The sequence below is a fragment of the Acomys minous genome, assembly GCF_964271855.1.
Source record: "Acomys minous genome assembly, chromosome: 3".
Taxonomy (NCBI): Eukaryota; Metazoa; Chordata; class Mammalia; order Rodentia; family Muridae; genus Acomys; species Acomys minous.
Window position 1 is genome coordinate 52,395,662 of NC_140485.1, and position 25,314 is coordinate 52,420,975.

The 25,314-nt window shown below is 44.9% G+C and overlaps 1 protein-coding gene across 5 annotated transcripts in view; it reads left to right on the top strand.

Annotated features, from left to right (window-relative positions):
• The first annotated feature begins 1,741 nt into the window (after nucleotides 1–1,741).
• The window catches only part of ALKBH3 (alkB homolog 3, alpha-ketoglutarate dependent dioxygenase), a 30,746-nt gene continuing 7,173 nt past the window's right edge, over nucleotides 1,742–25,314 (top strand). The window contains exons 1-9 of one of the 5 annotated variants that reach the window (XR_014778400.1): nucleotides 1,742–1,893; nucleotides 4,407–4,556; nucleotides 4,852–4,955; nucleotides 6,224–6,258; nucleotides 9,200–9,247; nucleotides 10,180–10,283; nucleotides 11,825–11,913; nucleotides 17,563–17,772; nucleotides 17,964–18,060. Coding sequence is in view for 4 of the 5 variants with exons in the window: in XM_084777909.1 (XP_084634035.1) it covers nucleotides 4,478–4,556; nucleotides 4,852–4,955; nucleotides 6,224–6,258; nucleotides 9,200–9,247; nucleotides 10,180–10,283; nucleotides 11,825–11,913; nucleotides 17,563–17,772; nucleotides 17,914–18,021 (777 nt within the window). In the remaining variant the exon portion in view is untranslated. Of the gene's footprint in view, nucleotides 1,894–1,961; nucleotides 2,103–4,406; nucleotides 4,557–4,851; nucleotides 4,956–6,223; nucleotides 6,259–9,199; nucleotides 9,248–10,179; nucleotides 10,284–11,824; nucleotides 11,914–17,562; nucleotides 17,773–17,913; nucleotides 18,061–25,314 lie in introns of those variants that run through there. The other 4 variants (XM_084777909.1, XM_084777906.1, XM_084777908.1 and 1 more) reach the window with 4 other exon arrangements.

Genomic DNA, 25,314 nt, shown 5'->3' on the forward strand with positions numbered 1-25,314 from the left:
ACAAGGTATAACAAAAATTGGACTTGACAACGGCAGCAATATTGGTAAATTGGTTGGGAACATTGAGCTTTCCTCAGCCAAATACTATTTAGTGTCCAATACCAGGGGAATCAGGTTGCCTCGTGGAGTTCTTAGTCTCCTTAAGAAAAGAACCTAAGGTATCAAGTTAGAGGCTTGATACCCTATGAGCATTTACAGGGGGAAGAGGCCCCCCTCAGTCACAGTCATAGGGGAAGGGAGTAAGGGGAAAATGGGAGGGAGGGAGGAATGGGAGAATATAAGGGATGGGATAACAATTGAGATGTAATATAAATAAATTAATAAAATATTTTTTTTAAAAAAAGAAAAGAACCTAAGAATGGAATCAAAAGGAAGGATGGGGGTAATTTTATTAGTTTAAAAGAAAAACATACCAAACATCTGAGGGCAGACAAGTGGGAGGAGAAGAGCGGGGAAGCCATGCTGTTTAAATGGGCCTGGGAGGTCAGACCCAGGGTGGACAGGCAGCCACATAGAAAAGAGGGGAGCATTAGGAAAAGAGTAAAGAAACAGAATGTTAGGGGAAGCCTGAAGTGTTAAGGGAAGCATGCTTAGAGGGGAGATTAAAAAGAAAGGAAAGCTATGGGGTTTTTTGGTTTTGTTTTGTTTTTGTTTTTTCTGGATCAAGCAGAAAAGCAGGAAGACTTGGGAGCCAGTATGACCATGCTTTGTAAGAGACTGTGCTAAAGGGTGGGAATTCAGAGAAGCAAAGTACAGTATCTCATTAAAGGACTAATTAGTCTGCTCATCTCTTTAGTGTTCCTTAAGGTAAGTCTGCCTTCCTAGGGCTAGTCCTTTGACCAGGTGACTGACCCAAAGCAAGAGCAACGCTAGATCTCTACCCTAAACAGAGATTCTATTCTCTTGACCAGAAGGGGGTTTTTCTTAAAGGGCCTTTATTGCTACTCTGACATTATTGGGCTTATTTGAAAGACTTCCACAATGAGCATGTTTTGGTAAACTTTAGAAAGTAACTTGCAAAAAAATAGTTGATTCAATGCTACAGTTAGAACTGATGCATTTAAGACACATGGCTTAACCTGACCTCTTTAAAGATGCTTGTCAAGAGGTCTGATGGGTGAGAAGACGCTTAGAGCTATCTTGAATTATTAAATTTATATAGTGTTCCAGACACCGTGATCTTATTTAATCCCACTAACAGGAGCTAAGGCTATTTTACAAAAGGAAGCGGAGCACTTGCCCTAAATGGTGGCACTGGGATGAAGTTTAGTCAGATCTGTGGACTCAAGTAAAGTTTACTCAGCACTGAGGAGCCCAGACAATTAAGTAGTGGTCTCATGCCCTGCCTTCAATGCTATGAAGGAAAAATGAGCAGGCTACAGTAGGAACGAAGCACATTTTGGGCTCTTCATGGTTTTCAAGAGAACAAGTGAATTCTATGGCTGAACACACCATGACCCAAGTTGTCCCAAATCGCGGGTTAGTACACCAAGTTCAGGGAGACTGCGGTTGTCTTTTCCACACAGACCAAAGATGCTAGCACTAGTTTCCGGGAGCTTATGCCCTTGGGCTCTAGACCTAGGAGGCTCATCTTCATTCCCACCTTTGCCTCACCAGGGCCGCATTAGCCACGCCTGAACCCTGTCCCCGGTTCTGATCCTGTTCCCTTCGGCATCTCGGCCCGGTCCTTTAGGCGCCAAGGATGTGGGGCAACCCGGACACCGGACTACACACAGGAAGCCGGGGCAGTGTGTGACGTAAGAGGAAGTACGCAAAACGGAAGCCTGTGGTTGGGCGGTGCAGGAGTTGGTGCTTCACTCTGAAAGTCCTCCAGCGGCGTCCAGACAGCTGAACGGCTTCGGAGCGTCGGGAACTTTCCTCACGCCCAGCCAGGTTGGTCCGGAGCGCCCAGCTCCTGGCTTGCCGCCGAGGGCCCGGGGCCGGCATGTGAGGAGCCCCATGGGCCCTTTCCTAGGCCACCGACCGGAAGGGAATCGGTCTATATTAGGGAAAGCAACCCAGGCTGTTTTCTAGTTCACTTTACCTCAACCATACTGAGGCTGGAGCTCAGTGGGTGACGTCAGCTGCCATAGAGTTTGCAGGTGGGACAGGGACAGGTCTGCATTCGTTCAAAGCAAGTTCCCGCCTCCTGCAGAGCCCTTGTTCTTTTTAAGGTTTTCAAGCTTTGAATCCCAGGGTGGTAGGGACCTTGCTTAGTACGTAAATTCTGGGACTCCACAAACTAAGTTTCAGAACGCACTCTGGGCATTTTCTTTTCATCAGATACCTTAGACAAGTGGCATAGCTCCCGCGTGAATAGAGAGCATCAAGGTGAGCGGGTCGGAGGCCTTCGGGGATCACTGCTAGTTCCCTCTTCTTATGCCCCTAAGGCCTCAGAGAAGATGACACACGGGGGCTTCACATATCTCGTGAGTTGGGTTTGATTATGTCCTTAATTCTTTGGGGCAGATGACAGCCTCTGCATGTTCCTACCTGATAAATGCTCAGCACATGGTGTATTGTTGTTGATGAGACGGATCTCAATATTTTACTCAGGCCTCCTGTGCTGGGGTTACTCGTGTGTGCTGGGAAAAGCGTAATTCCTAACACCTAAGGACATGTAAACATAGAATCCTAAGCCCAGGTCTGCTCTGATGAGGCCTGGAGAATCTGGGCTGAGCAATAAATGGGTTGTTTTTGTGAACCTGAAGCTTTCCTAGACCCCCCCCCCCCCCCAAAAAAAAGTGGCTTGTAGATTCAGGACATGTGGCCTGACTCCTGGATTCTGTATTTGTTACAGGGTAAAACTTATGGGCAAAAATGTAGGGAGTTTGATTAGCTCAAGGATAGAACTTGATGAAAGGTGAACTTTCAGTCAATATTGAGTGACTTTGTAAGTCACTAAGCCGCTGCTCCCTGTACATATTAGCATATCTTACCTTCACTGTTTCTTATAAACACAGAAATGGAATCTTTGCTAAATGATAGTTTTGAAAGTGGTTCAGGGATATTTTAGACTTTAAACTTACTATTATTAGTTTTGGGATTTTGTTTTTTTGTCTGTTTCTTTGTTTTTTGTTTTTAATCAAGAAAGGATTTCTCTGTGTAGTCTTGGCTGTCTTGGACTCTAGACCAGGCTGGCCTCGACCTCACAGAGATCCACCTGCCTCTGCCTCCTTGAGTGCTGGGATTAAAGTTGTGTGCCACCACACCAAGCTGTCTAATTTGAAACATGACAAGTGTACATATTTATGGGATACTGTGACATTTTGACTGCTTGTGATAGAGAATGAGTGCAGCAAGTTGATACATTTGTTACCTCACATACCTTCCTGTGGTGGGAATATTTAAAATCTACTCCAGTAACTTTGAAATCTCCGGTGGTTTGGTATTGATGGTCGTTGTTCTGTGCAGTAGATCAGTAAAGCATATTCTTGTCCGAGGGAGGCTCTGTGCTTTGGATCCACAGTGTCCTTTTCTCCATCTATCCCCCTCCCTGGTCACAGCCACTCCATTCTACTTTCTTAACTCTTTATGTGTGAGGTCATGTAGCGTTGGTCTCTGTGCTTCCCTTACCTCATGTGGTCGAAGTCCTTCAGCTTTCTCTGTCACAGATGGCCTTAGAGCTTCTAGGAAAATTCGTTAGAGGAAGTGGGGCACTAAGTAGCAACGCACTAGGAAACTGTGTCTTGGCCTATTTTTCAATATTCATGTTGTGGACAATGGGAATGTTGCAGCTGTACTGTTCTGCTCCTAAACTAATCTGAGGAACACAGTTTGTGATGACCGCCTATTGTTAAAGTGCTGGGATAGCCAGCAGTCCACGTGAGGTCAGTGTAGGCTCTGTTTTTTAACAATTAAACTTTATTATACAACCCAACTAGTTTACACAAGAGGGAAAAAAGAGTGAAGCTTTCGGTATCCGTTCCATGGGACGGATCCTTAGGTGTCTCTGGCCTGTGTGTTGGTCTAGTCTGTTCGCTGATCCATGTGTGTTCAAGCCCGGTCTGAACCTGTTGTCTTCTTTTTCTCCGCTTGTCTGTGTTACGTGTGAAGGCTTCTCCTTCTCTCATTGAGGGTCAATTAGAAAAACAATAGTTCAGGTGGAGTCCCCAGGTCTGTTTCCTAAATTTCAGGCCCAGGATGGCTCCACTCAGTCTATCACAAAGGTTTATCCATGGGGTGCCCCAAGGGTAGAGCCCGTCAAGACTACTTTTACCTGTGACAAAGCTTACAGTCTTTCCCACAGGTCAGCCCTCAACAGAGACATTGTAAGGAGAGCTGACTTTCTGTGAAGGCTCTGGTTGCTGTTGAGCCATCTCCTCTGCCTGAAAGGGCTATAATTACTCTTTATTAGCCAGGCCCTCACAGCCTCTAATAAAGCACTCGTTTCTTTTTGAAAACAGGTAACCATCCCATGGTTTGAATCAGGAATGAAATCTTCTGAAATCTCAGAACAGAACACTTTTTGTTCAACATGGAGGACAAAAGACGGCGAGCCCGAGTGCAGGGAGCCTGGGCTACTCCTCCCAAGAGCCAGGCGACTGCTCAGCCAGGTAAGAACCTGCAGGAACTCTGTGAGGATGTGGACAGCTGCCATCATCTGTTTGCATCCATTGGTTTATAATAAGCTCCCTCCGAAGCTGTTAATAGTGTTTCTGTAAATGTGACTGGCATTTTGTCTGGTCTTGTGGATGGTGTGCTAAAGGTATGAACTCCATTTCTCATGTTTAGTGCCTCAGTCAGAGTGTGCTGAGGCTGTTTGTTGTCTTTGTCAGTTACATTCAGAGGTCAGAGGTCATCTTCAAGGAGGTTTTATTGGCTCTTGTTTAGACTGTTCTCTAATTTCAGCTACTACTGCCGGGAGCCATCTTTCCCAAACACTGAGGCAGACTTGGAGGAGCAAGGAGCAGCAGCTGTCTGGCAGAAACTTTGTGTTCAAAGAACCTCAGCTGGTAAATTGTTGTTTCTCCTTCAATAGTAACGAAGGCTTGCTTATAAAAGCTATGTTTCTGTAGCAAGTACTCCAACTGTGGCTGGATAAATTTACTTGTGAGTAGTAGAACAAAAGGCTTCTAGAAATAATGAAGTGTGGAATATTTCAGTTTTCTTGTATGCCTGAAGATTCTTTGTATTCTGTCCCTATTTATCCCCATTTATTACATGGCCATATTGCCCTCCAAACCCTCCACCTATTGTTGGCAGGGAACCGCTACCATAACCACCAGCTCTTCCGTGTCTAGAGCTGGCATGGGCTAGCTAAAGTCTTAACAGTTCTATAGTGATGCTTCTCCCTTCAGAGCTGTTACAGAAATCCTTCTGAAATTTTAGTTATTGTAGTAAAAATGCCTGATTTTTTTAGCCACGCCCAGGATGGGGAATAAAAAAAAAATAGAAGATGTAGTTTTGGGGGTACAAGAGTATTGCAGGGCTGGGGATCAAGCCTGGGGTCTTCTGTATGCCAGGCATGTGCTCTCCCTCGGGCTCGACTCCCAGTTCTTATTTTCATGTATGTGTTATGCAAATACATGTTCACATATATGGGTGCATACGTGTATGTGCCTATAGAAGTGTTTGCATGTGTGTACGGAGGCCAGAGGGTGACATCAGGTATGTTCTTCAATAGTCCTAACCTTATAATGAATCAGAGTCTCTCAGTTGAATCCAGGACTTTCCAGTTCAGCTAGTCTATTCAGCCAGTTCGTCCTGAGAGGTCCCTGTTTCCACCTCCTTAGCTCCACCATTGCAGACAAGCCTCTGTGCCCACTCAGCCTTTATGTGGGTTTAGAGGATTTGAATCTAGCCCTTCATGGTTTTATAGCAAGTGCTTTACCAACTGAGCCCCTCACTTAAAAAAATAATATGAAAAAGGGTGTTGAAAAAGTAAGTAGCTTGATAGAATAACAGTCATATAAATATCAGAGCTCTTGTTAGAGTATATCTTCTATTTTTAAAGAAATCTCCTTTATTAATAAAAAGGGTTTTGCAGAGTTTCTGGCCAAGAGGAAAGTTGATTAGTTTTAATTGGATCACCTTTTCTGTCAGCTTGCCAGTGTGACATAGTTCTGGGAATTGCAGAGGCCAAGCAGTGTTGGGGTAGCGGGAGGGGGATGGAAAAAGGTTAGCTGTAAACCTGGCTTGTTATGGCTAGAAATGAGAGGTAAAGAGTCTTGTTGGCCCCTGGAGGCCATTACGGAATTCAGATCTACCTGTTTCCTTGCAGGTTATACGTACAGCCCCAGAACCCAGAGTGATTGAGTAAGTAAGCATTATTCACAGTGAAGTGGATGACTGGCGTTTTCCCTCCATGATTTTCCCACTTGAAGGAGAACAGCCCAATAACTAAATTCTTAGCTGGTAGGAACAGCCCTACCTCAGACTTTGAACATGATCTTTTGAGGAGTCTTTCTGGGGTTGCTGATGGCATAGCAAACACAGCAAGATCTTTTCACACTAAAGTTTGCCTCATGTCGCTCTCCTAGCCCTGTTTTAACTGCTGTCTGTAAGAGTAAGCTGAACACAGAAAAGCTTTTTCCTGAGTCACTGGAGCTTGGCTTGCTGAGAAGCCTGTAAGGACCATTTCACTAGCAGTCCTTCTGTGAACTGCTGTAACCTAGGTGACCCGCCAGCCCACTTATTAAAACCGCAGGGTTGTTCCTGAGCAATTTAAGCAATGCTAAATGTTCCTCTTATATTGATCTGTGTCTGAAATGTTCTCCAAAGCTGATGAGAGATACTTGGCTTCTTTTCTTCTGCCTCTCACCTTCTACCTGATGTAAATCAATTATCAGTAAGAACTATCCTTTTTGCTAGCCATGATATCAGGTGGATGGTCTTGCCTATGAGCAGTCTCCTATGCTATGTAGATGTTTGTAGATTGACTTGTACAAGTACTGAGGCTAACAAAAATATCAGCATAATCTCAAAACATTTCTAGTCTTATCTTTGTGACTAGTTAGCTATATAACCAGTCGAGAGTTCTTTCCATCTCCCTAGAGTTTGATTTCCTTTACTGTATGCTAAAGATTTGTATCCTAACTAGTTAAGCCCTATCTAGGTCTGCTAGTCTTTGGCTGTTTGAATAGTAGCTGTGCAGTATTGCTTCCATCACTGATAGAATGGACAAGACCATGAAACCATTACAGTTAGGCTGCAATAGTAAGTTTGCAAGTTGAGAAAAGTCATAGCATCCACCCCTGTTTGTACAGCCTTGCTGAATATAAAGTTAACTCTCCTAGACTTTTTTTTGCCAGTTCTCAGAAATGTGATTCATCTTTAGAGTCAAACAGTCTAGATTAAAGGCAGTATATCTCATTAAAACACAGTATTCGAACCTCAGGACTTACATAGATGACTTCTATAGAAATGTGGTCATTATGAAGTATATGCTAGCTATGCTCATCAGCTGCCTAAGAGGTTGTGAACCACTGACTAGAACCCTCAAAAGAGGTGGTAGGAAAACCTTTAAAGTATAAGTGATCTGTCTTCTCCATTGCTTTTCTGCCCTGAACCTTACACCTGCATATCTGTAAGTTTCATACCTTTTCACATTTGATTAAATTCACCCATCCACTGTATGCAGGCTGTGAGAATAAGCCACGCTTTGCCTCTTCAGGGACCCACAAACTAGGGGATAAAATAGCCATGTAAGGAAGTTGTAATTTTGTATGTAAGATCTAATATTGACTCAAGGTGAGATGGGTGAAGTTTCTTGTAATTGGGCTTTTTAGCTACTTACTGGGTTCCTATACCTACCACCCTTCTCCACCCCAACACTAGGTAGTCAAGAAAGGTTGGAAGGGAAATGGGGCATAGATCTGTTTAGACTATTTCCTGCTGATTAGAGGCATTGAGTGCCTTTGGGAAAGCCCAGTCTCTGTCATCAGAATGCCAGCAACCAGACATCCAGCAAAAGCAGCAGCAGTGGAGAAGGAGCAGCAGGAAGTGGAGAAACAGGAGGAGGAGCAGGAAGAAGAGGAGGAGGGACAACAGGAAGAGCAGCAGCAGGAGGAGGAAGAGCAGACACAGCAGCACGAGGAACATGAGGAGGAGCAGCAGCAGGAGGAGGAACAGGAGGAGGAGGAGCACCAGGAGGAGTAGTAAGAGCAGAAGGATCAGATGCAGGAGGAGGAGGAGGAAGAGCACGAGCAGGAGGAGCAGCAGGAGGAGGAGGAACAGCAGGGACAGGAGGGACAACAGGAGCAGCAGGAGGAGGAACTGCGGGAGCTGGAGGAGCAGGAGGAAGAGGAAGAGCAGAAGAACAACAGAAGTAGGAGGAGCAGGAGGAAAAGCAGCAGTAGCAGATGGAGGAGCAGCAACCACCACAGGCCCTCTTAGGGCTCTTGCATTATTACCCTCGTAAACGTTCCCAGAATTCCAAATGTAAACTATGTGCAGATGGCATCCTAGAGTACAAGACCAACCATTGTTAGCAGCTGTGAACAATCTGAAGGACCCCATATTTTACACCTGGGATTAAAACAAAACTATAGTCACATAACATTACTGGGTTTTTAAAGAAGCCAAAATTCTCACTATAGTTAGTGGTCAGGGAAAGCGTGGCAGTGGGGCTAAGTGAGATTTGTGTAGAGGAGTCAGAAGTTTGCAATGGGCCAAACTGGCAGTGGTTGAATAGGGGCTGCTGCCTGGTAGGCAAGTTTTCTGCATAAAGAAGCATGGGCTAGAAACACCCATGGTGCTGTGTCAATGGGGTGTAAACAAGCAATTGATGCTGAGGACGGACGGTGACTGGGAGTTGTCAGCAGAGGCTCTAGGTCTCAAGGACCGTGAGCGCAGTTATGGGGACACTGAAGGCTTTTACTCAGAGGAAGAGCTCACTAAATATGTGTCTTTGAAGGTAACAGAAGTTCAAGGATTTGAGATGCTCTTGCCGCCTGGGGTGTACTCCTCATCCCAAACTCTGCTTTGGGGATAGGTTCTGGAACCATATTAGCCTTAATTATGGGTGAGACCTAGAGGGGTAGAATCAGGCTGCTTTCTCCTGCTTTTGTCTCCATGGCCGGATCCTATCGGTTCCGTTCCCACTGTTGCCCTTTGTCTAGCTGTTAGAGAGGGTGGAGCTTATGTCTCTGTCACAGTGTTGTCTATAGCTAACCCATTCATTCTAGTGTGCCAGGACCTTGGGGAGGCAGGTCTATTCATCCTCACACTAACATGTGCTTTTCCTCTGCCTCTTCAGCAGGGAAGGTGTGTATGAAATCAGCCTGTCGCCCACAGGTGTGTCTAGGTAGGTGACGACTGATTGGAATGTGACTGCGGCTGTCATTTGAGTTATCATCTCTTAAACCTGTCTTCTTATTAAGGAACAAGACTTGGGTAATACCTCCTTTTTACAAAATATTTCCACAGCTTCTGCCAGTTACAATAACTATTGTGATTGCAGTGTCTCTCTCACGAGGAAGCAAGGCCCAAAGAGAGAGTCCTTTTTCCACACCCCCACCACTCACAGTAACTTGGTGCAGAGCTGGCTTATCCTGTGTCTAGATAAGAATGTATTTAGGCCAGGCATGCTGGTACACGCCTTTAATCCCAGCACTTGGGAGGCAGAGGCAGGTGGATGGCTGTGAGTTTGAGGCCAGCCTGGTTTACAAAGCAAGTCTAGGACAGCCAAGGCTACACAGAGAAACCTTGCCTCAAAAAAACAAAACAAACAAACAAACAAAAACCCCAAAAACAAACAAAAAAAAGAATGTATTTAGTAAGACAAGGAGACCTCTTTTGAGTATGTTTGTTTTGAAAGCCACAATGGTCTCTGTCTTCTAGTTGGTGTAATTTTAAAAGCCATCTTTTGGTCCCTGTGTTTTACTAGTTACTCTTCATAATGACCTTATGTCATCTTTGGGTTACACTTTTAGAAACTGAGGGGCATTAAGTGCCTGCCCAAGGTTTCAAAGATAAGCTATGCTAGTAATTTCTGCCTCTCATCTCCTTGGAAGCATCTTTAATACTGTTTAAAGCAGAAATCTATAAAAGCTGCATGTATCCCTTGTATTTCCTTGTGTCTTTAGTGGTACCATGAAAGAGTTTATCTTCATGAAGATCTGATGGGAGAGAGGTGGTGAGATGGTTCTGTGTTCCCTTTAGAGAGAAGGTCTAATTAACCAACTCTAGTCCACCTTTTCTGTGTAGTTAGCTAATGATGGTTCTTTCTGTGTTAAGGGTGTGTTTATATCCTGGCTTTGTTGACGTGAAGGAAGCTGACTGGATATTGGAACAGCTTTGTCAGGATGTCCCCTGGAAACAGAGGATGGGTATCAGAGAGGGTAAGTAGGCCACTGGGCCACAGTTGTTGCTGCCTAGTCCCCATTCAAATGTTTTTGATTTCCTGCATCTGAGATACAGCTAGTTTCAAACAGGTTAAAACCCAAAACTCCCTAAGAGACAGATAGGAGGGAGTGTGTCAGGCAGAAGCCATAGCCTGCAGAGGCCCAGAGGTCAGGGAGAGCAGACAAGAGAGAGGCAAGAGCTCAGAGAGCTAAGGAAGCCTCTATGGTTGGCCTGTGGCCTAGCATGCCTCTCTCTTTCACTTTAACTGCCTCCTCTGTTGAGGTGGTGCCAAGTGCCTTCTTCACAGAAGTTTCCAGAGCTTTCTTTTTGCTAATCCATTTGGCACTCATTTTTCTGAAGTCCTTCTCACTAACTTTTTGTTCTCCCTTTCCTTTCACTGGATTCAGCCAGGCTCCTTCAGTTTCAGTGTCTGCTCTCCTGAGCTTGCAAAGGTGCAGCTGAATTGATTTTGCTTCCTGTAATCTGTTGCTCTCCATGCACCAGCAATGCCTGTGATACCACACATGCCCACTAGGAGGAGCCTGTGCTCTGTCAAAGACTCTTTCTGTAGGACAAGGAGCTTGAATTGCTTGTGAAGAGAGACAAAGTGTATGTAATTGGCTCTTTTTCTTTTTCTTCTACTTTTTGTTTAATGCACATGCCAGAATAGGAGCCAGCCTTTTTAGGGAAGCCTTCTCCCTACCCAGAGGAGTTTTCACAGTGTGGCTTTTGGTTGCTTGCTTCAACATTCCATGTAATTGTTAATTTTGAACAAATTATACTTCAGTGACTCTGTAATTCTGGGTTTTCTTATCTTTAAAATTTAGTAATAGTACATAAATTATAAGAATCCTGTGTTAATTAAGTAAATTAAAATAATGCATGATATCTGCTGGCCAGTGTATGTGTGTGCGTGTGTGCTTGTCCTTTATGAACACTGGCTCTCCGGCCTCTGTTTCGGCTGTTCTGGGAACATACCCAGGGTTGTGTGCAGGCTTGGAAAGCTCTACCACTGAGCTGCATGTACCCACCCTGCACTTAATCATGTTGTGACTGGCATCTGTTGGGAAGAGACAGTAACCCCTGAACTCTCTAAAATAGTTTAGATACCGCACACTTGTAACGGAAGCAAGTATGTGGTATGTTTGCCTGCACTCTTTATATCAAGAGGACATGTAGTATTGCTAGGGCATATAGGTCACCAGGTTCTCTTGTTTTCAGATGGATTATTGGCACCACAGATTCCTTTTCATGAGGTCCAGGCTCCATATTCTGCCTTTGAGGCTCCTCTTTTGCCATGACAGATGGTGCATATTCCCTCTGCAGAGCCTTTGCTCAGGCTCTCCCTGCCAGCACGCCATTTTTCCTTCAGGTTCCACTAGCCACCTCCCATATCCTGTCAGAGGAAAGGACTGGGGTCATTCCTCTTCCTTTGTGTTTCTCGCACTTCTCGCAGAGGACAAGCACAGATTGGCTGGCAGCAGGCACACCTCAACCTGCATCAACTGTCTCAAGAGCCCTTTATTTTCTTTCTTAGATATAACTTATCCGCAACCAAGACTTACAGCATGGTATGGAGAGCTTCCTTACACTTACTCAAGAATCACTATGGAACCAAATCCTCACGTATGTTGAAACAATGTCACTGGTGTGGTTTTCTCATCTACGTATCGAGTATTGGAAATAATTCCTCATAGAGGCACATGACAGTTCCCACTTTCCTCTGGGTTTAAAAACCTGCTTCTCAAGCCAGGTGTGGTGGTGCACCCCTTTAATCCCAGCACTCAGGAGGCAGAGGCAGGTAGATCACTGTGAGTTTGAGTCCAGCCTGGTCTGCAAAGCAAGTCCAGGACAGTCAAGGCTACACAGAGAAACCCTGTCTCGAAAAACCAAAGCAAAACCAAAACAAAACAAAACAACAACAACAAAAAAACCCCTGCTTCTCATCCTCTCTGTGCTCATGATTTGTAGATGAGCTCAGAGGAGGGGCAGAAATGAACAGTGAACTGGGACTGGAGTCTAGGGTCCCAAGGGAATGAGCTGTCTCCTCCTGCCCCTCCTCCATGAACACTGCTGTGTTCTGCAGTACAGCACATCCCTGATGCTGGCAGTGAGGGTAGAGTACCCTTCTGTGTCTCAGCTCTGTTGTTACTAGTGGGAAAACTGAGTGTTAACTTTATCTTCATCCTGTGGGTACAGTTCCCAGACATCCAGCTGATTGCCACTTGGGCTTGTTTTTACTGCTTCTTTTGTTTTGGAAGACTTCTGTGATAGCTGAACATAGTAGTATATGCCTGTAACCCTACCACTCAAGAAGCTAAGGCAAGGAGGATCAGTCATAGGTTCAAGGCCAGACTGAACAGCACAGTAAAACCCTATCTCCTAAAAAAATTCCATGACAGTAGACAAAGATATTTTAGTATATAAATAAACTTGTCCAAAGGCTAGAGTTAAGGTCCAAGAAATAGCTCCCTGTTTAGCTCCTGGACTCTTGCCTTTGACAAAAATGTTATGCTTTAAGAAAGAGACTTTTAAAGAAGTGGCGTTTTGCTTATTCATTGGAACACACAGAATGTGGCATGTTTTAAAGTCCTAGCAACATGTAAGCACAAACCAACTGTGTGCTGAAATACCTAGAGACAACATGGACACAGGAGTACAGGACAGACTGTCACAGGAGGAGTCTGCCGCTTTGAAGGTTTCTGTTCTAGAGTTCGGTGAAGCTATGGTGTCAGAAGTGGAGATTCCTTTTTCTGAAGTAGATTTGGAGATGCTGAAGGAACAGAGCTGCCTCTATTCTGCTACACCCATTTACCTGCTGGTCGATGGCCCCAGCAGTGAAGCTGGGACCCTAGCATGCTGTGGGGAGGTCCTTTTTCATTAGTTAAAGCTTATCAGTCAGCTTTCTCAGCAGACATTGCTATGTGTCTGTTGGGGGCAGCTCCTGGGCTTAAAACTGCCATGTTTATAATGTACAGAAGCTATACAACCTTGCTGGATAATGTTTTTCACTTTGGAGGCATTTTTTAAAAATGAAAACAAATGTCAGGCGTGGTGGCTCACACCTTTAATCCCAGCACTCGGGAGGCAGAGGCAGGTGGATTGCTGTGAGTTTGAGGCCAGCCTGGTCTACAAAGTGAGTCCAGGACAGCCAAGGCTAACACAGAGAGACCCTGTCTCAAAAAAAACAAAAACAAAAACCTCAAACAAAAAAATTTTTTTTCAAAAGATTTTTTTTTCAATGACAAGCCTTTTTGACTTTTATTGAAATTATAGGCTCCGTGCTTAGGAAAAGGTAGGTTTGAAATAGTTAAACCTTTCCCTGGAAAAACAAAAGTGACTTGGAGGTGTGGCTTAGTTGAACAGTGCTTACCTAGAGAGCAAAGATCCTGAGTTTTGTTCTTGGCACTACAAAACATCAGTCAACCAAATAAAACAAAAGAATAAAACTTTAAAAAATTATCTGTGTATTTCTCTTAACTGTATATCATTAGCGAATTTTAATATCAGAAATAGTCTATATTGATTTAAAACCTGTATTATATTCCATAGACTTGGAGTACATTACTTTATTCAAGCAAGCCTCTCCTTAGATATTAAGATTGTCACAATAGCCACTAAGTACTTGGTACACAAGCACGAGGCCCTGAGCTGAGACCCCTACCCCACAAACCCAGGAGAAATGGCACAGTGGGCCACACTTGGAATCCCACTGTTGATAGGTTTGCTGGCCAGGTAGTCTAGCTTCTTTGATGAATTCCAGGCAAGTGAATAGTCCTGTGTCAAAAAAATAATAAAGCAAGGCCAGGTGGTGCCTGTAATCCTAGCACTCTGTGAGGCAGAGGCAGGTAGATCTCTGTGAGTCCAGGACAGCCAAGGCTACACAGAGAACCCCTGTCTTGAAAAAGAAAAACAAATGAAAGAACCATACCGCACCTTTGGGATGACACAAGAAATTGTCTTCTGGTCTCTAAGCACATACATGTGCAAACACATATCCACACATAAAAGATGCTCAAACTATAATTCCTATTGCAGAATTTTGTGTTTGTTGCTAATGTATTTAGCGTGCGTGTGTGTGTGTGTGTGTGTGTGTGTGTCTGTGTGTGTGTGTGTGTGTGTTTGTGTATGTGTGTGTGTTAGAGAGATTTATTTTGAGGTGGCCTCGTTAGATAGACTAGGCTGGCTCCAAATCTCTATAGCTGAAGATGGCTTCGAATTCAAAATCCTGCTTCCCTAGCCTCCCACAGTGGGGTTACAGATATGGGCCCAATGCCCAGCTTTAGCTGTAGGTCCCCCTACAGTTGTAGGTTTTAAAGCCTGTTTGTCTTTGTACAAACTGAATGATAATGAACCTGCTGTATAAATAGATTAAAACATCAGCTGCAAGTGCCGCCATCATGAGCTCTTTCTTCTGTAGCCCCAGACTCACCGCTGTGGCACTGAGGCCACCCAACTCTGTTTGAAGTCTGTTCTCTGCCTTCTGTGTTCTCACGCTTCCCCTCAGATGTCTTTTAAGGATAGAATGCCTTCCTGAGCAGCAAGATGACGTGGAATTTTAATTTAGATGTTGGGTTCTAAAGGATCTCTATTTAGAGAATTGGTTGAAGAGTCTAAATTAATCCTCCATTACCCACCCATATCTCCCTTTCTCTATACTTCACTACCAGAATAGCCAAGAAAAAAACATATCCCCACGTAGAAACATAATGCAGACGATGTTGTCACAGTGCTGGGTCCCAAGCAAGTCAGGCAAATGCTAATGAGATCCTTAGCCCATTCTAGAAAAGCCATCTTCTTTATATTCTTGTTTCTTCCTTCCTTCCTTCCTTTCTTTCTTTTTTTCTTTCTTTCACATTTATTGTTTATACAGTATTCTGCTTGCATGTGAGCCAGTGGACCAGAGGAGAGCATCAGATCCCAATATAGGTGGTTGTAAGCCACCATGTAGGTGCTGAGAATTGACCTGAGGACCTCTGAAAGAATAGCCAGTGCTCTTAGCCGCTGAGCCATCTGTCCAGCACCTCTTGTTTTCTTGTTAAAGTGTGTAATTCTAGCATCTGCTGTCTCTCAGTGCAGGTAGATTACAGCTGGGAGGTGGGCAGGAAGCACAGCTGTCCCATGCAGTGCCTGGGATTTCACGTTGGAATTTGTTCTCTTGAGTGGGTGCCAGCTTAAAAACATTTTTTGTTTTGTTGACCTGTTTTGTTTGTTCTTACTGTTTCTTTTCTTTTCTAAAATCTCTGCATAGTAATAAATGTGATGCTGATAGCCACAGAGAGGCCCACCTTTCATTCTGGCTTGACATTGCAGTAAAGCTGTGCTGGTCCAGTGCTTCTGTGGCGGGAAAGGGGCTAGACTCAGCACTGCGCTGTCTTTTCTGAGCATCCATCCTGCCACTACTAGGTGGAACACGGCTGTTCCCAAAGCTCCTGGAAGCAACAGTTCTTGAAGGACAACCCATGGGTCCAGGAAGCCTTTGTAGGAAATGCATGTATGTTTTCGCAGCAATGCCAAGAGTGTGTGCATATAACTGTGTAGCATCTGCTCTGATGCTGCAGAACTGCAAATGGATGAACAGGGAGCACGTAAGCACCACCAAACTGCCAGCGATCCCTATGCCCCTCACTGCTGCATATACCTACTTAGAGCATGCAAAATGCAGAGTTTTGTGCCCATGAGATGGCTCCGTGGGTACAGGCGCTTGCCCCCAAGCATGATGACCTGAGTTCAGTCCCGAGAGCCTACATGGTGAAAGGGGAGACTCCTGCAAATTGTCCTCTGATCTTGACATGTGTGCTGTGTGCACACGCATGTGAGCTCACACACACAACCAAATTGTAATTTTAACAGTTAAAAATAAGGGGCCTGTAAAGGTAGCTCAGAGGTTAAGGAACACTTGTTGATCTTGTAGAGGAGTTGGGTTCAGGTCCCCACACTTACATGCCTGTGCACAACTGTAACTCTAGTTCCAAGTGATAGGGTGCCCTGTTCTGACCTCTGTGAGCACCAGGCACGTACATAGTATAAATACATACATGCAGGCAAAACACTTGTGCTCATAAAATAAAAATACATATACATAAAGTAAATTAAAAATAAAGTGCTGAGACAGACAAAAGTGGTGAACACTTTTAATCCCAATAGAAGCAGGCAGATCTCTGCATCCAAGGCCGGCCAGCCTGGTCTACAAAGTGAGTTCCAGGACAACCAGGGCTATGTAGAGAGATTCTGTCTCAAAAAAGAAAAGGTAAAGCTAACTTTTTGAAGATTGGCCTTATGAAACAGTAACCTTAGTTTTATTAAATATTAGCATTCAAGTACATCTTAATAGTTCATTTGATAAAATTAAAAGAATAAATAAAGCATGTCTCCTAAAAACTGATTGTGATGGACTCAGTTGTTCTTTTTTTCCTCATAGATTACGTTTATAAAACAACTGGCAGACTTGTTCAGATCTGAGAATCTGACTAATATTTCCTCATCAACGAATAAAATTAGTTTCACTTCAGTGAAAACAGTGGACAGGGTTTTTTTTTCAATGATAAAAGGTGAATTTTCAAGCAAAAACTAGACTTTGGGTAAACTAGTATCCATCACTTTGAGCCTGGCTTCTTCCCATAACTAGACTTCTCTGATGAGATCAGTGACGTTATTTACAGATGTTTTGTTACACTCTGTGACTGGTGTTTCCCAGGTGACAAAGGGTAGATCTTAGAAAAATCATACAAGGGTAAAGATCGATTCAATTGGTATAAACCATTGCATTTAAATGTAAAAAATCACGAAATATTTGAGATAGCATCCTATTCCAAAGTGAGGCTAACTCAAGAAACCAGCACGGGCTGAGCTTTGGATGCAGTCACAAAACCCACTATCTGACAGGGCTGTGCTTGGGTCTTAGCAGAGTAAATACAGAAGAGGGAGAGCACACTGCCTCCTGAGAAAGCAGGCATTGTGGAATTTGCAAAGCGGGGTCACTCTTGTCACATTTTTTGTATTGAAATTACAGACATTTTTCCCTACAAAATTACACAAATTGGTTGTTACATTTTTTGAATGAATTACCAATGGTGTTTATTTATCTTGACACAGGGCCTTGCTATAGCCCAGGCTAGTCTGAATGCTCTGTCCTCCTGCCATAGCCTCGCTGAACTGAGAGTTCAGCTCTGATTTTACATTGTCCTCAGAACGCTGATCTTGCCTTTCTGTTTTTCCATGGCTGCCCACTGTGTCTTGTGTGTCTGTCCTGCACTTGCCTCGGCCTGCTGACAGTGGCATCCCGTGCTGTGCACTCTGAAGAGCCGCATTGAGGAGAACACTGGCCACACCTTCAACTCTTTGCTCTGTAATCTTTACCGGGATGAGAAGGACAGTGTGGACTGGCACAGTGACGATGAACCATCTCTGGGGAGCTGCCCTGTCATTGCTTCACTTAGTTTTGGTGCCACTCGGACTTTTGAGATGAGGAAGAAACCCCCACCTGTAAGTATTCTCTGCCTTAGACACGTGCTTTCCCTTCCCTCCTCAGCAGTGAAGAGCTCCTCAAAGCCTCTGCTTCCAGGGTTAGCGGGTGGGGGTGTGAGATACGGGGGAACCATTCTCAACTGATTGCTTCCTGCCTAGGAAACATGTGGCTTCCAAAGGGTCCGCTCATGCATTCGCCTCTCCAACAGGAATCGTCTGCCCTTTGGGTCCTGTGGGCCCATTACCACTGATGGAAAGGACAAATAGAGTCCTTCTCCTAGGCAAGGCATCTGTTAGACCAAGCATGTAAGTGACTGCAACCGTGGTGAGTGCTGTGATTGAAGAGTTATAGAAGGGTGACTCAGAGCAGTGGGAGCAAGAAGGGAGATTCCGGAAACACAAGAAAGATGCCCCTGAAGAAACTGTGGCCTTGCCACTATTCTGTGAGGGAGCATCTTGCAGCCTCTTTCCATTCTTAGTCTTCCTCTGAAAGACTTGTGACCCTGTGACTTCTTGAGGGAGAGGAAATTCAAACCAGATTATAAGTAACAGTGAGCCTAAGTTAAGGTTGAATTTGAATTTCAGTTTTTCACTCTGGCTCTTACATAGATTACATGGCGTTTGACCCCCCAAGTCCAGCTCTAATGTTTAAATCAAAAGTAAACCTTAGAACAAAGATAGAAAGAAAGCTGGAAGAAACTGCAGGAGAGGAAACTCACTAAGTCGTCCTGGTTTCAGAGTTCCTGGTTATTCGGCTCGCATAGCTAAGCCAGCCCCGGCAGTGTGGAAGGCCAGCAGGCTGGGTTTTGATTATGACCTAATTCATGCCTCCTGACTATTACTCAGAGCTCCTGCTGCTTCTCCCTCAAATACTTCCATAAGAATGCAGTTAGCAGGCCTATGTAAGATTGCCTTCCTGCAGTGCCATTGGGTTTCCACACATGCCATTGTATAGCACGTTGAGTTATTTGGCATATATGACCTTAAGCTCCATTTGTTGGTATAATTTCCATTAGTCAAGTTTTCTTTGCTTTTGTTTCCACCTAAACTTCGGTTGTTGTTGGTAGAGCATTCTCAGTCACCAATGTAAGAACTAGGCCCACATTTTCTGGGAGGCTTCTTGGGACTAGGGAGTCAGAGTTGAGTGCCAGACTGCCTGCCCTTCGCTGGTGTCTTTCAGTGTAGTTACTCTTCTACACATGGGCCTGCACTTGGATCCCACACTGCATGTATGAGGAATTATTCTTTTTAAGATTCCTATATTACTAATAGCGGAGGAACACTGTATGCCTGATGGCTTTACAAACCCTCTTCTCAAGCAGATAGGTGGAACATCAGCTGTTTTCCAGGCAGCTCCTGGGGCTGCAGTAGCTGTGAGTAAGCAGCATGCCGCTCCTCCAGCTCCAGTACTGTAAGGTTTGGTGTCACCTTCTCTTGGTTCTTCACAGTTACTTGCTTTGTTGCCAAGTGTTTAAGTCTTCAGCAACTATTTTACCCACATGCATTCAGCACCACCCCTTATGAAAAAAATCAGGGGCCTATTTATAGATGGGAACTTAAGAATTCCCAAAGAATGCTCTTGGGGTAGTTAGTCTCAATGTACATGCAGTTCCCAACTGCTAAACATTAGCAGTGTGTTAGTGCCAGAAACACCCGCTTCCTGTCTCCCCTCCCAGCATAGAAGCTCTTCATCCCCTCTTAGACCTGTCTCAGGGCCTGGGGCTACAGCTCAGTGGTCGAGTGCATGAGCAAGGCCCTGGGTTCTGATAGCCATCAAACAAAGCAAAACAAAGCCCAGCACGTGGTGAGCAAGAATGATTTCTTGGTACTAACTTACGCTGTAGGCTAGTGTGTGGTCAGCAAACGTAACAAACACATACAGCATTGTTGGTGAGTAACTGTTTAAGAGAGAGACTGTCCACACTGAGGCTGACTCTTCCCAGGCTTCCTGAAGTCTGTTTTCAGGAACCTGGGGAAAGGCTAGGTCATGGAGTAATGAAAGAGGTCAAGCCCCTCAGTGTCCTTGGTCTGCAACTGTGCCAGCTGAGTTAATGGAACATAATACATCTCATAAGTGAGAAAATGTACCTGAGGTCTTGAAATAAAGTTGGCTATGGAAATGAGTTCGGGAAGAAACAGTCAGTACCCCAGGTTACTGGCTCTAGTAAGCTTTGGCTCCTGGCTTCGTTCTCACTGATTGACTTTGGCACAGTTCTTTTGCATGCTCTCAGTTTTGACTTTTGTTTAAGATGGAGAAACTGAGTGTTATTGTGTTTGAGATTATAATCACACATTGGTGATTACAACTTAGAAGTTCCACTCTTGAGTAAACACAGCACATGTCTAAACTTCTGAGGCCTCGCTCAGGCTTCATTAATGGATTCCAAAGCTTTGGAGCCCCATAAATGTAACGAAACGCAGAAGCCTTTCTTTGAGTTGACAACCATGGATTTCTCAGGGCATACATCTTATTGCAAATGGGCCCTTTCCTGAAGCATTCAAAGGAATAGGCTCTGCTGGTCTTTGCTTTTCCATCTAGATCCAGGTGGTAGCTCAGAGCATAAGTCTTGTGACTCATAACCTAAAGTGAAAGTGTACACTAAACATGCTAAGTCACTCTTGTGTGGGACTAAAGAACTGACTCTCCGTACTCCTAGGACCTGGCTCTGAATGTCACTACTGGCTGTAATTTTCCTGTCTGCCAACAAGACATTTGAGTTAGTGACTGCAGGAGGGAGTGTCCCACACTCCTATCAGCTTTGACCTATTTGCTCAGGTCTATCAGACGAGAGGCTGTCACCTGTCTGGCTGAGTTGCTTCCTCATCCGCAGCAGATGAGGGCCAGGAAATCTCATGAGTCCCACATATTATGGAGTTTTGAGACAGAAGACTTTGGTGCTACTTTCAAAGATCCTTTGTTGTTTTCTGAGGTGAGATCTCCTGTAGCAGAGATTGGCCTTGAACTTTTTTATTTATTTATTTATTTTTATTTTGTTTTTTTGAGACAAGGTTTCTCTGTATAGCCTTGGCTGTCCTGGACTCACTTTGTAGACCAGGCTGGCCTCGAACTCACAGTGATCCGCCTGTCTCTGCCTCCCAAGTGCTGGGATTAAAGGCATGCACCACCACCGCCCGGCAAGGCCTTGAACTTTTGATCCTCCTGCCTCTATCTCCCCAGTGCTGGAAAAGCATTCACTACCGTGACCAGCAAGAGAAGTAGTCTTGCTTCTTTTTTTTTTTTTTACACAAATTCAGACTCTTCCACCCCAGTAGCAGCTGCTTGCTTTGCAGCCTGGCGCCTTGTCGGTCTGGCTGCTGATCTTATGAAAGCTGCCCGGTGTTCTACACTATTTCAAACAGTTACCCCTTGCCAAGATTGTAGGAAAGCTCCAGCCTCTACACCCCCTCTGAATGGTCGAGCCTGTGTTGTCAGCATTAAACACAGAATGTTAAGGTGCCCATCCTTCTTCCTTCACTGTTCTCTGCTGGAAGAGTCAGAGCAAGAGTTGAGTCTTGCTTGTTTATTTTGACTTTAGAGTAAACTATTATTTCCTCTAGTGACAGCAAGGTACTAAGGCCACAGTAGACTTCTTTGCTCTTGCTGTGTACCTGATTCCTTCTTTTGCATGGGTCAAATCAGAGACGTGCCAGTGCCAGCCTGTCTGTCGTCCTAAGACAAGGAAAAGCTTACCAAATACTCATCAACAGGTCTTCGTACCCTATCAGAGTGGGTTCATGAAAGCTTTTCTGCACTACTTATCCCAAGCCCAGTTGTATTCTCCAAACTACATCATGTCCCTGTTTGCAAAGATTATCCTGGTTCTTTCCCCCATCCAACTCTAATTCTATACAGAAGAGCAAACTAGAAAAGGAATTACAAAAGCCACTTGGCAGGCTGCTATTTCTCTGTCGGTTACCGTGGAAACAGTGATGGCTGGGGGGGGTTATTAGATAATAGCAGGAAGTTTGTGATGCACTGGAGGGTTAGATGCCAAAAGCCTTGTTTTTGTAGCAAATTATCTTTTCCTGATCAGCTGAATCGTGCCTGCGGGAGGGGCTCCTTTCCACCCCAAGATGATTGAGTTGAGGCAAAAAGGGCTTCTCTCTGGCCGGTCCTCTCCGCAGCACCTTATGAAGGGAGTGGCTGTAAAAACAAGACTAGTGGTAGAATCTCTGAGAACACACCGCTAAATGATTTGTTATACTCTGCTGGGAACACTGGAGTATTAAAAAAACCAGCCTGACATAAATATTGATCCCCCCCCCCACCCCCGGCCAGGACTTTAAAAAGAAGGAAGATATTGAGATTTAAAATACCATTCCACTGAGTGGCTTAACCTTGGAAACTAGAAAGGCTAGGGCTGTAGTGTCAATTAGTGATGAGCTTCCACCTCAGGCAGTGGCCCCTGCAGCGGGTTTCAGCTATCCTCACCCTCCTTTTAATTGTTTGGAGACAGAGTCTTGCTTGTCTGACCCACCCTGGCCTCAGGCTCACAGTTAGCCACCCAATGGCTGGGATTGCAATAGACCACATGGGGCTCCCTCCTTTTCCTTTGTCCATCTGATCTCAGCATCTGCCCTGAGAGCTTATAAGAAACACTTGAAAGAAGTTCTTGATGACTGTGGTCTTCTCAAACACCCTCCAGTGAAAGTCGGAAGATCTACCTTGCTTCCTGTTTCTGCACCTAGGCTGGGAAGCAGCACACAACCTGTATGCTTACTCTTTTCTCATAAAGGCTGCCATCATTGGTAGTGACTCCGAGGGAATCATTGGAACACTTTGCCAAGAATGTTATTGAGTGGTCAGGTGGATTTGAGCTGTTCCAAAAGGTGTGATTGGTGGCTTAATCAAGAGCTGAAAAAGGAATCGAATAGTGATGAGAGTGTAGTGGAATCTTGGGAACAGGGGCAGCCACTGGGCAAGAAATAGTGAGGGAGTTTTGAACTCCTTGGAGAGTCAGCATGAATGAGAATATAAACATCCAGGAGATCTGTGGGAGCTGGACAAAGGGTGTTTCTGGTGCTGCACTCTTGGGGGAAGCTCTATCATGACAGCACTTCCTTCAGCCTGTATTTCTAGCAGGTCTGTGTTACTGATCACACACTTCACTGGGCACCAACTTCAGATTCCAAGGCCACACCCAGGGTAGCTGGAATGGCCACAGCTGTGAGTGTAAAGCCAGGCTTGCTGGTGCTTCAGTTCAGTGCCTGCCCCATCCAGCCCCCAGGGCTGCCCCAACCAGAAATCTGAATATAGTAAACCCTGTCAGCAGGGGCTGCCCTATGGACTCCATTCCCTTCTAGCATGTATAGTTGAGGAGGAAGGAAGGACAGAAATATGCCTGCTGTATGGGCTGCAGCGCCTGCGGAGAACTGTGCTGCAGCAAGGACCAGCCTGACCTCCAGAGCTCTGTGTGAGCCAGAGAGGCACTGGTGTGCTCCCGAAGGATCAGTGAGTTTGCCTGGTGTGGGTGACTATTGTACCCACCTGCCCTTTCTGTTTACTTTTCTCATTTCCTTACCAGAACCTTTCAAACCTAATGGATGCCAAAAACCAAAGATAAATGGTGTTTTAGAAAGAAAGGAAAAGAAAAAAAAGTTGCATGTGGCAGGTGAATTTCAAACTGTTGGTCTTGAACTACAAAGCTCTGCGGTTCAAAGCTCTGCTTTTCCTGATCTCATTTCAGAGGCAGCTGCTTCTGTTTTTAACGTAATGTGTTTCAGATCAATGCCCAGGATGCTGTCACTTCATTGTGGCTTGAGTCAGCAGAATAACTCCAGAGATGACTTCGTGGGGTCCCATCCCTCTGTCACGTAGTTCCCTTTCCACCACTGTGCACAAGAGCCTCAACTACATTCAGTGCTGGAGTACCACCTAAAGCTGGAGGATTCCTGCAGGTGTGCCTGACCCTGAAGCAGGGTCAGTCCCAGCCAGGTGCTCACAGGCAACACAAATACCACTGAGCGAAACCAGCTGCAACGAAGTGATATTGTTGACAAAGGGGACGTATAGCAAAGAGGGTATAAGCTTCTGGGTTGTAAATACCACATGAGAAGGCCCCTTTTTGTCTTGTACCTGTGTCCCCAATTCATAGCACTGTGTGTGCTTTGGTTAAGCAGCAGTAAGCAAATAGAGTGCCTGCACTGTGGTGGATGACTTCCCAATTTCTTTTTTCTTTTTTGGGGTGTGTGTGTTTATTTGTTTGGTGTTTTGTTTTGTTTTGTTTTTGAGATGGGAGTTTCTCTGTGTGACCTTGCCTGTCCTGGACTCACTTTGTAGACCAGGCTGGCCTCAAACTCACAGCCTCTGCCTCCTGAGTGCTAGGATTAAAGGTGTATGCTCCAAGCCCGGCTTGGCTTCCCAATTTCTTATCCCAGATTCTTCCACCATTTCTCCATATTCAAGAGATGTTTTGACTTCATAATTGCACATGGAAGTTCCAAAGTCAGATTTAAAGTTAGCCATTATTTTCTCAAAAAAAAATCACCACCCCACCGCATATGAATCCATTTCTTGGTTGCATCACTGTTTTCTTGGTCAGGTTAATGCTATTTTCAGTTCTTCTCTCATTCTCATCAAATCAGTATGTAAATGATCTTAATTATTCTTTTTCTTTTTCTGATATATTATTGGCCAGCCTTGTGCTCTCAGTCCCCCTTCTTCAGCTTCTTGGACTTTAAGAGTATATGCTATATGACTATTCTGGATCTCTCCTTCCTTTCCCTCTTTCCCTCTCTCTCCCTTCCTTTTTCTTTCATAAAACATGGTCTTGCTATGTAGCCCAAGAGAGCCTTGAACTCCTGATCCTCTTGCCTCAAGAACGCTGGCGTGCACCTTCCCCTGCCCTGTCTTGCTGCTAGTTCTTCACTGAGATGTCTGAAGATTCTACCCATCTGTCAGGGACGTCTCCATCCCAGGCTCCTTTACCACCTATCCAAATGCCAAAGCTGCCTATTCCCTAGGTGCCCCTAGCGGTAGTCTGTGCCACCCTCTGTCCAGTGCCCAAATGGTAGGTAATACTTGAGGAGCGGCACTTCCACCCTTCCTTCTCCCCACCAAGCAGATAGTGCCTAGTACCTACTGCGTGTCAGGTACTGTGCTTAACTCTGGGGGTGGTGGCATTGAGTGAGGGAAAGATACAAGTTCTAGGAGCTATACAATAGAAGGAGTGTGGGTTTACTTTGTTCACAGTGGGAATCAGTGGAGGCTGGGACATGATCCATTTCCATATTTAAGGAAACTATGGCCCTGTGGGGATAGCAGTGGGGATAGCAGTTCTCCCTGTGGGAAGAGCAGGTGGCTACCTGGGAGAAGCAGCCCCAGTGGGAGGCTGCTACCTTGAACCAAATGCTGTGGGAGAAGGAGAAGTGAGTGGATTTGAGGTATGTTTTGGGGGCATGGAACCGTAGAACTTGCCAGTGTTTTAGATGTGGGGCAAGAATCAAGAATGACTCCCCCGTTTCTGGTTTGAGTGGTTGGTGGGTGGAGGTGCTGTTAACTCAGATGTCCTTTTGTAAAGAGATTTATTTTAATGTGTTGTCTACATGTATATGCGTATA